Below are 10,816 nucleotides of genomic sequence, written 5' to 3'. Positions count from 1 at the left end.
AAGCCTTACTCAGTTCCAAAACATGACGTTGTTGAAATTTACACGGAAGGTGAAAGAATATCTTTCGTATATGTTGCACATGATTTTATGTTTGACATCATCTGTATCATTTAGTTAAAGTAATTTATATTGAACACTCATATAGTAGTTGTCGCCCTTAAAAGAATAAAATTTAAAAAATCAGAATTACGTGTGACCTAAGTCACGTAGTTCTGGTTTATAGTCAAAAGGCGAAAATGGCCCCTTTGTTTTTCGACACCATTCGAGTACAACTATTGTCAGCACCACAAAATAAGAGGACGTCGATTCGGTGTTTTTTAAAAGTGGTCTGCTTCGTGGTAAGAGTGTAGCGATACCCTCTTCGTGACAGCGGTGACGTAAGATCTGGCGGGGTCGCCAGCAAACAGGAATCGCGACGTCTAGAATACGCGAATGCGATATAATAGTTTTGACGGGTGCATCAAACAACGAATCTTTGCAATCAGCAGACGTATTTCGTACTTTAACGTCGAAAGAGTACCCCAAGATGACTCAAGCGGTATGAATAGACTGATCGACATGATAGTGAACAACGTAATCCCTCTAGACGGGAGTATTTTGACTACAATCTAATAGGTGTATCTTCTGGTCGCGAATCTCTTCACAGAATCGTATAAAAGGTCAAAAGAGAAAAAGTGGAACGGAATAATGCTTTTGGAAATACGCACAGTGAATGTCCGCAATTACTCTTCAACAGCATAATTGTGACTGATAGGCGCTGCAACCTGTTTCGACTATAATATCTATCTCTAATGAGCTTAGAGGATGCAGAAAATTCAACGTTAGTTTTTTTAATAAACTGAAATTAAAATTATCTGAATTTTTTTGTTTAAAATGTATGTTTGAGCGATATAGGATATTTGAAAACGACATATATTTAATACTGACATTTTCTTAGACTAGCTGAGAGCGCACACCTTCGATAAAGACGCTTATCCTACGTCCACTGCTAAAGGACAAAAGATATTTCCTCTTTTCCCAATTTTCGTAACAAACGTTCGAGTCTCAAGTAAATTTCAGCATAAAGTCGAAAAGCGTTATTTTAAATTAGAACAGAAATTATTTTAAATTAAAATGAAATTTAGCATGTTTTTGTTTTTTTTTTTCTTTACAGAAAACTCTTCTAAGCGCGAACTCCGTCGGTACCTCTTTAAACGAGTCAATCCACCGTTAACGAGAATGTGGGTAACAACAATATAAACGTACATAGTCGTTGTGGATAATAAGCTGGAGCAGGTAATGCTATGTGAACACAAAATTCGCTCCGAAAAAGAACCGGTTCGGTTTTTTTCACTACCAGTAATGCTATAATATACGTTTTTTTATTTTACTCGATTGCCCATTGTCGATATCAAGAAGTTACAACGTTTGAACATCTCACTTGGACGGATATTTATCTAACTGAAACTCACATTTTGGCAATGGCATTATGTTTCCACGTTAATGGGAAAGTATTAACAAACAATTTTTGTTGGAATACTGCGTTAGAGAAGTGCGTACTAATTCTACACTTTTGGACTAAAATAGCTTCGAAAATACGATAATATTTAGCTTGGACTACCCAATTCTTACATCATCGAAAATACCGCTAAAAATGGATGAACCTGAACTAAGAGCAAAAATTCGTTACGCCACTCACTGTGTGAAGCATTATTAATGATGTAACGAAACACGTATTTGTAGTAACTCTAGTTCAGGAATTTATAGTAATCGTTTCGCTATATATCGAGTTAATTCTAACGGCTTTTCTATTAAATCGAAAGCCTGCTATTCAAATATCCGATTACTTTGCAAACATTTGCCTATGCTTATTGGCTCCTGACGGGGAAAATCACTAACTTAAAACACTAACAACTGTGTAATAGTGTGACGAAATACAGTTGAGGTTTTTCGATGATGTAATAATGTGTAACTCGAAGTTTAGGTTGTTTCCACCAGTAACCACTATTTAAGATTTTGTTAGAGAAAGATCAGTGGAAAGAGCATCGAAGGGAGAGCATATTAGATCGAAGCTAATGCGTTTCTTGATGTTATATAGCGTTACTTTATATTCAAAAGAAAAAAGAATTGTTGCTTATGGATAGTCAAAACAAACGTATACATTACAATATAGTCCAACCATTTGATGGGGATTTTTTTGAGAAAATCTAAAGCACTGTATAGTTTATATAGCTTGGGTATTTTTTTTCGTGTATCCTCTCTTTATTATTTTTGTTTTTTATTTGTAATGAAAGGTCACATGCTTTTGCTCAAAATGCCCACTCGGGTTTCACAGACACATATATCTCATTAATGTACATGCACATAAATACAAATATACAGATTTAAGTCAATTTTGCTTATCTTTATGGTGAGATATGGCCTTCTATAATGTACAAAAACAGCATTTACGATAAAAGATCACCAGAGGAGCAATCATAATACAAATTCAGTCCTGAAATGTCTCGCATTCTTTGTAACAGAGACTTTGGCCCATTTTGGTGTTATGTTGACGCGTCTCTGAAATGCGAATTGGTGAAAGATGACTAAGTAACGTAAATAAACGACGTTGACGTTTAAGAAGTACCCCCCATTTAACGTGACTTTAGCTATAAGATATACAGGAAGTATATCACTCGGGAAAGTGCAAAGGTATATAATAAATCGCAAAATAGAGAAGCGCACGCTTCGTCTCCGGGGTATTATAAATAAAGCTTTAAATAGCTATTAATAATAGAGTCACAGTCCGCTCTGTATATAGGGCACGTCGTCCCCGTAGAGGCACCTATGGACAATACGTGCAGCTGCGTCCAATCCACTCTGATAGGCACCAGCCACACTTCTACACATGTTTTGATTGAGATGTTCGCCAGCCAGAAACACAGCGTTTTCCAGAACTGGGCACGAAAAAGGACGTAAATCTTCGGTGTTGACGAAACCCACCTGCAAAAAAAACAATATTTACTGCCACTTTACTCATCGTATTAAACCATACATGCGAGTGATATTGCACTACTTTTTAGCTAAGTAAAAAAACGATTAGCACAAACAAGAAAAGTCGACGCCAAAGATCGTTAACGTACAATTTCCGCTGGCTAGTATTATCCGTCTTGTTTTAAGCAAAAGCAGACTAAGTAACTAAATTCAATAACCAATTAATAGATTAACAATATTCTGCTCTCTAAAGAATACATACCTTGGGATATGTGTACGCCATCCCTATATGCTCATTGGAACAAAATCGGGACACGTGGCATTGTAATGGTTCGGGTATCTCACCAAAGATTTTTCTCAACATCTTCACATATTCCTGAGTTACTTCCTGGTCGCTTAAGATGCGCAGTCGGTCCACGCTGTCACCTATTACATGCGAATAAATTGTGAGATGCTCGTTATATTTTCAATTTAGACAGTGCACTTCGTACACGTACAGGGTAAAGATTGTAACCAGTCGGTCAGCAAACAATCAAAAGAGTACCCACCGATTATGTAGCTTTTCAGTAGGAACCGTTCTCTACCAGCCCGGTCATGAGCGGAGACGTCAATAAACATAGGAAACATTCCGCGCCGTTCGCGTTCTTTGTCTTCAAGTGTTCGCAGAATTAAGCCACAACGATAATCCTGATTCGACGGCCGCCAGAAGCTATGCGGGAACTCAGCTATCACCTGTAATTTAATTTAGTTGACTTTAGAATACTCTGTGATTCTTATTGAAAATAGCAGGAAATCGTTTCGCTTATGGTATGAAACTACCATGTGGAAGATAAATTCGAACAGTGATCGGCAATTTCAGGATGGGCTAACCTGCTCCAGTTGACCACAGCCAAATTGGTTCAAGGACTGTATTAACGGTACAGAAAGAGTCGGCGTAAACCGAATAGTTTCCTGAAACAATACGAACAACCGATGCTTAGAATAGTAATTAGAAAATGACAAAAACGTGTACGTTTTATGTCCGCCTATTAATAGTTACGCTTGTTGTGGTCACTATTTGACCACTATGTAAACAGCATACTTTTTTTTATGAACATGCGCAGTTTTTATGAACAAATTTACGAACGTGGACTGGTCTGACATTAAGCATAATAGTATAGATGCATCAAAGTAACGTACAAAATGGTCAATAGTAGTGTCTGCAATGCAGTCATGCTAGGTTTCCAAACTCATGCAACTTCTTGGAAGCTTCAGCTTTTCTGGATATAAACCTTTAAAAAACATATATATATATATATATATATAGTCTCTCAATCGTCTTAAAGGTCACCAAAAAAATGTTCACAAGTCAACAACTATGACTTACGTGCTTGCTAAAGGCTTTCTCTTGCAAGCATATTAGAATCACTCACCTTCTGTAACACCTGTAGAGGTACTGCGACTACAACATAATCCGCGTCTAGGGTTCGTTGTTTCCCATCTTCTGCAATAAACGAGACTCGCGCTCGACAAGTATCTTCCGGTACTGCCCCGTTGCCTGGCGTGATTAGCTCGACTGATACCACACGATTCCGTAATCGAACCTCCAGGCCAGAAGACAGATTCTCTAAAAGAGCCCCCAAGCCACCGGGTACTGTAGCAGATCCACCTTTACAAGAAAATAATATGGAAAATGATTTCAGTCAAGTATCTACAATAATTTACTTCGAAGGAATAATCAATCTACTATTATTTTCTTTTTTTTTTCTGTCAGAATTTTCAGAACTATGTGCGAAGATAATTTTTGTAGTGCCTATTTAGAGATAGTTAAACACCGGTTTCTAAGCAGTACGTCGTAAAATGATCTCTCTACGGTCTAATTACAAACCACGGGAAATACATGTGAAAAAATACACGAAATTTAGTGCTGCGTGAAATAAAGTTGCTACTTTTATGGGGATTTGTCTTACTGGGGATATCGAATATGCCTTCTAACAAACCTGCGAACTGGGGACAGAAGGCGTAATGGGCATACATCTTTGCTGAAACTTTTGAGAGAGACGCACCACACGATGCTTCAAGAAGACACTTGTATGACTCAAGAACAACCTTTTCGTCCTTTGTTAATAACTGAAAAAGGGAAACATTTTTGTCATTAATCCACAACAGTTGAAATTAACCCTTATTACTTCTGTCAAGAATCGGAAATGAAATTATTTTTCTAATTTATTTATGGTTGATTTCATCACGTACAGTAGTAATCACTTACAAACAATCACTATCATAATTACGTGACTGAATGTTAAAATCTAATATTTCCGGGTTATATATACCTGGTCTCCATTAGCTTGACAAATCAGCTGGCCCATTTTCCTTTCCAGATCGATATCGGGTTCTGTTGGCGGCGGCGGTGGGGGATTGGATCCCTTTTTTGCACTTCCCGTGGGTCGCTGGGCGGCTTGGTCTAATCCATGACGCCATTCAATAAGTGCTTCTGATGCTCGTGCAAATAAATCATCAATAGCCTCATCCACTGCTGCATCAACAAGAGTTCCTATGAAAATAGGTTTTGTAAAGCAAGTTAAGCTGACAAACCGAAAGTGCATGCGCTATGCAACTAATTAATTTTTTTAACAATAAAATTTTTCCTAAGTTAGTTTTAATAGTATTTTTGAATGTCTCAAGGGTACAACCATCTGTCATATAAACCTTACCTACTATTTGTGAGACATTTTACATGTGAAAGTCCTGCTTATACTTACTACTAGTTATAGAGTCACACTTATTCATCATGCTACCAGCATTCTGTTTCTCTATTGGAAAAATTACCTCCAGGCTGCAGCAACATTTGGCTGTCTTCATCAATTACGGGAGTGACACCGCACTGCAGTGCGAGCATGGCAATAGGATTATTAATAACGCCTACTAAACGGTCTGCTCCCGTAGCAAATGCCAAACCATCTCCACGTTTCCGATAATTTACACGTCCCCCGATTCGATCACCCACTTCAAGGACTGTCACCTGAATATTGCATACGCTTTGTATTAATGTCATACCAATGACAAAACCTCATAGAGGTTTCAAGATGGTTAAATATTTTTAATTACATAATCTGATTATTCAATAACTGGAAAATAAAATGGAAAGTTCTTTTTAATAGTATTTTGGTATATAATTTCGCAGAATTACCTTTCCATACGTTCATCTTACTCAAGACCTACCCAAACGAGGTTCAGTAATTGGACTCGCATTGTCTAAAAGATATACTCTCCTCAAAATTCGAAATGCACGTGTTGCATATTCATTTGCTTTCTATGAGTCCTACCTTCATCCCGAGGTTACTAAGGTGTCTTCCAGCTGCTAGACCAGCGGCACCTGCGCCGACTACGACGACTCGTGTGGGTGGTAGACGTGGTAAGTCGGGTGGAGGAGACAGATGGCCGTGATTCACTAAGCCGCGCTGGGTCAAATGATGCAAAATACGCTGAGCCTCGTATAAGCAACTACAATAGGCAATGAAAATATTACACACACGATAAATAAATTCTTATTTGACAATATTTTGAATTTCTGATGTTTTAAACTATACCCAAATTACCTAGGTTAATTAGTAATATTAGTTAGTTACCTGCTTACTTAAAATGACAGATACCAACAAACGGCTAATACGATCATTAAGTAGTCTATATTCTTTAATTCAGGGCCAGTTGGGACACCCGCTTAAATTAGCGTCTTTCGTTTTAATATATAGATTTAAGCATTCTCTCAATGCACAACTTAAGTAAAGGTGTATTCATTGCATGAAAAAATAACTAAAAATATGGTTCATATTTTTGGCTATTTTTTTTTATTTTAGCAATGTCGTTATAAATAGCTCTAGAAAGAGAATTTACTCACCGAATCCTGGAAAGCCCTCTGCACTGTAGATTATTTGCCACTTCCTTAATCGTAAGCCAACGAGTAGGATCCCGCATCCAAAGAGAATAAACTAGGTTTCGTAAGCAAAGGAACATAGCCTGTTCCTTCGAGTACTCTGAGAAAATGACTTTCTCATGTTCTTCCATCGCATCAGGGCGCATCGCACCTGCGATAAGTTCCTCCCCTATAATTACAAGTCAAAAACCGGTCAGCATGTTTTTCAGATGAATAGTATTAAACGAAATAAAATATCCAGGACGTGTTAAAGTAATTTGAGCATTGAAAGTAGTAACGCACAATAAAGGCATAAATGTTTAACCATTTTAATGGTTATATATAAAAAAAAAGTTGTTTATACTACTTTACAGTTAAGATCCAATGTTCGTTCCTAGCAACTTCATGAGGCCAATAGAATATTAAACGTATTGACCTGTACAAAACCCGGATGAGTGTTAAATTTTCCAATATAAAAATACCTGTTTCGAGAAATGGATGCGTGAGGCGATCCCTGATTAAATCAATCTGGTCCTCAGTCCTTGGAGTAGACCCTAAGACAAATGGGTCTTTGCAATCATTGGCCAGCTCGAGCTGATTACGAAGTTCTCGTGCCGCCTCTGAAGTAAAGCAAATAACCGCTACTATTGTACGTTTGCGGTCCAATTTTTGTCCTCACAGAAATCGAGGAACTTGTTTTACTTATTAAATTACCCACAAACATTAGTCCAAAGTAGACATGGATGGTCTAACGGTTGTAAAAGTGTCTCTTGCATAACGATATCTGAGAACATATAGATTATATCCGCATCTATCCTTAAATGACACGAACCTGCGAGTCTATCGGAGAGGTAGTCAAGTTTTGATGCTGTTATTCCAAGCGGCAGGGGGTTATAGTTGACTAGCAACGGGGCAGCAGGACTATCCTTTAGCATAGGGGCCAAAGAAAGCGTGTTGATCCAGTGAGGAAGCACGGCGTTGGCCGCTTCCGGAGGCTCCGGTTCATCGCAGGAGGACGAAACGCCGCCACATTCAATGTCCCCTGAAGTTGGTCCGGTATACTCCGCTCCATATACTAAATGGTCGCAGGTGAAATCCCTAATTAACGATTCACGAAGTTCTTGCCTAAAAAATGAAGTAAAGTAGAGTCGGATAAGTAGACAAAGTTTTAATATCTTTTGTAGGCCAAAGATGTAAAACTGAAGTACGAGCTTAATCCATTTTCAGTTGATACAAGAACATGCAACATCCGCGTAGGTATAGTATTATTAGCTCAAAGCATAAACGCTGACGGACCTTGACGGAAGCTGTCTCCATTTGTCACAGCGAACACATTGCAACCAAAACGGGAGTAACTGGTCGGCCATAAAAAGACGTATGGCGGCCTCACCCTTTAAGTCACGCACCCACAATTCCTTCCATAAGCTGAAAATCTGCGGTCGCAAATGGGAAGATATGAGCATAAAAATGAGTTAGCATACATGGGCCAATAAAAGAGAGTGTCTGATTGTTATACCCTATAACACCATATCACAGCTTTGTTAGATATACAAGGTATCGTACAGATATCTTCTGTGCCACCGTCTAAAATATATACAGCAGTACACATTGCAGTAATAATCATAAAAACAACATTCATGTCAAATGAAGTCGAGTCGTCTCGCAAAGGCAATCGCAGAGCCCCCTAAAAGCAGCAGATACCGCATAATACCGTAACAGTTATAGCGTTATGCATGTTACAATTACCGCATATCCAGCTCTGGTAGGCTTGCAAAAATGTTCGAAGCACTCGTTGCAATAGTGTTCATCTTCGCTAAGGTGGAACCAACGGGGCGTCCAAAGGTTCCCGCTGCACTTATCCGAAGCCTGGGCGAAGCATCTCGGCTCCTGAGAATCAATTGCAGAGAAAACAAGCCCTGATATATTGTTCTTGTATATTTAGCAGCACAGGTAAGATTCAGAAGCTATCAAAGATGTCACTGCTTAGAAGAAAGTCTAAAAATAGAACGTAATAAAATTTACTTAGTAAACTTTAACATATAAACAGAATATTAAAAATGAATAGCATATCAAATAGCTCAGATAGAACTAGTGACATAATTTTCCATTCAGCTACTTACTTTGCAGGGACAATGCGCCTTCTCGCAAGGTTTCTTTTTTCGCAGTAGGCTTAAGGAGTCTTTCGCCTTTTTGGCCACTAACGAGTGGTCGGACTGCTTCGATGACGGTCGTCCGCGCTTCACCATTCTAAGGCATTAACATTGCGTTGTCGGCTTTTTCCGCTGAAACCATTCGATCAATATACCATAAGCACGTATACATCTGCTTTTCGTATCGAGGATCGGTACCACATGTGATCAGCTTACTGCTAAAGTAGCCAATAAAATCACGCGTGATTCTAACAAGTTAAAATAAATTACAGTTACAATCTTAATTGTAAATACCTGTGTATATTCAATGGTGTTGCAGAAAAGAACTTTCTGATAAATTTTCCAGTACATATCCTTAGCGTGTTAGCATTAATGTGCAGAAAACTGTTTTTATAGGATTGAAATAATTGGTCTAAAATTTTCTTAACAAAATATGGGAACTAAATTATCTTACAAGTTCTGCCATGAGCAGAACTTGTAAGACAATTTATTATATATTACTAAGGCGAACGACTAGAGGCATCGACACAAAATCGTATACCTTTACTGGGAAAATTGATGTTGCTATTTGTAGAACTATTTTAGCATTATTATCTTACAGAATTTTATCGTAATGATATATTCACATATATCAATTTATAGTGTAGAAATGATGTAGTGTTTCGAACATCTAAATTTATCAAATATGCTATAGCACAATCGAAGAAAATTCTCAGTGATATATAACTCTGCGTACATCTGAACTCTTTCACCTTTCCTCCTTCCTCATGTAGGCTTATTTTTGTCTGTCTTTCTTCATAAACTGCCAGCTGTTAGATCAGCCTGTTGTTGCAGTTCAGTAATAATTACAACAAGACATATCCGTCTTGCCGTATACTGATTGAACTCGGATGTCTAAGCTATAATAACAGATTGACAATTTCTTGAAGGTCGCCGTGGGTAGTCTACTTATTTTTGGGGGGGAGGGAGGGGGGAGAACTTATACGGGTAATACATACTGGACTTATTTTAAACCATGTCACCAACTATCCTAATAGCACATCGAACCAATAAGCCTTCAGTTTAAGGCAACCCTACACTTTTCGCTATCAGTTAAGTCCAATAACTCATGTTTCTCTTACCATAGAAATCGTACATCAACACTTCACAAAGCACAACTTCTATTAGCACAAAGTACGTGGAACCAGTCTAACAGGGAGGCTTACATGATTGGTCAACTGATTCAATATTTTTTGTATAAACGCTCTACGCCACTGAATTTTAGTGAGCGTTTGTGCACCGGCTCCAGAATGGATGCATGTTTGTTGACATCGAAACACCCTCCCTCCCTCACGAGCCATCGGTCGGCCCTTGTGGGAAAGGGCACGTATCGATCTGAGGCGCTTAGACTATTTGCGTTGTGTGCTCGTGATGGTGCAGTGGTAACGTATGTGCTAAATACACCTATGGACCCGTGCTAGATGTAAGTTCGAAGCTGGACGTGGGCGCGCACGATTCGTTTCGTACGGGACCCCAGTCAGGGGATTCAATGCTCAACAGCGGTACTGGCTATAGAACTCGCAACCTTCATTTATTGATACAATTCGCGTTGTGTTTGGCATGATGTTACCTACTCAAAAATAAAATTGAACTTGTACGTCAATTAAGGGGGATTGTTCTTTATATAGCATTTCAACAGCTCAACCTGTAAGATTATTTAAATCCAATTTGAGCCCACCATTTACTATGTTTATTTAGATAATATAATGGATAACTTAAACACTGATTATAACTACCATTAAAAAATTTTTTGCGATATTTTATGCTTATTCGAATTTTATAA

At 38.3% G+C, this 10,816-nt stretch overlaps 1 protein-coding gene and 1 long non-coding RNA gene across 3 annotated transcripts; one reads left to right on the top strand and one right to left on the bottom strand.

Annotated features, from left to right (window-relative positions):
* Positions 1–261: 261 nt before the first annotated feature.
* On the top strand, positions 262–5,460 carry LOC111263781 (uncharacterized). Of its 2 annotated transcripts, XR_002682433.1 has the most exons (4): positions 262–338; positions 647–820; positions 1,154–1,275; positions 5,313–5,460. It is a non-coding gene; the product is annotated as an uncharacterized LOC111263781 (long non-coding RNA). The 2 variants fall into 2 exon arrangements; XR_015312447.1 differs by lacking the exon at positions 262–338 and having other exon boundaries at positions 345–820.
* Positions 2,198–10,290, bottom strand: LOC111263776 (lysine-specific histone demethylase 2). Its single transcript, XM_022839157.2, has 16 exons — positions 10,116–10,290; positions 8,965–9,126; positions 8,591–8,731; positions 8,141–8,277; positions 7,677–7,969; positions 7,327–7,464; positions 6,830–7,034; positions 6,258–6,435; positions 5,761–5,953; positions 5,265–5,485; positions 4,932–5,061; positions 4,365–4,600; positions 3,823–3,903; positions 3,501–3,684; positions 3,215–3,378; positions 2,198–2,961 (listed from the first exon to the last, which is right to left on the bottom strand). Exons 2-16 carry the CDS (start codon positions 9,088–9,090, stop codon positions 2,758–2,760), a joined length of 2,631 nt encoding a protein of 876 aa, XP_022694892.1. The 5' UTR covers positions 9,091–9,126; positions 10,116–10,290; the 3' UTR covers positions 2,198–2,757.
* Positions 10,291–10,816: the final 526 nt, after the last annotated feature.

Source organism: Varroa jacobsoni, unplaced genomic scaffold (genome assembly GCF_002532875.2).
Source record: "Varroa jacobsoni isolate VJ856 unplaced genomic scaffold, vjacob_1.0 scaffold_790, whole genome shotgun sequence".
Classification (NCBI taxonomy): domain Eukaryota; kingdom Metazoa; phylum Arthropoda; class Arachnida; order Mesostigmata; family Varroidae; genus Varroa; species Varroa jacobsoni.
Note: the sequence above shows the minus strand (reverse complement) of the source record. Positions and strands in the feature narration are given on the sequence as shown.

What these genes read in the sequence shown, in the direction of transcription:
- LOC111263776 (XM_022839157.2), bottom strand. Translation starts at nt 9,090, where the DNA reads ATGGTGAAGCGCGGACGACCGTCATCGAAGCAGTCCGACCACTCGTTA. An exon ending in AGGCGCATTGTCCCTGCAAA is followed by an intron (nt 8,732 to 8,964) that starts GTAAGTAGCTGA and finishes ATTGATTCTCAG; the next exon opens with GAGCCGAGATGCTTCGCCCA. An exon ending in GTCAAGCTAATGGAGACCAG is followed by an intron (nt 5,062 to 5,264) that starts GTATATATAACC and finishes TCCCTTTTTCAG; the next exon opens with TTATTAACAAAGGACGAAAA.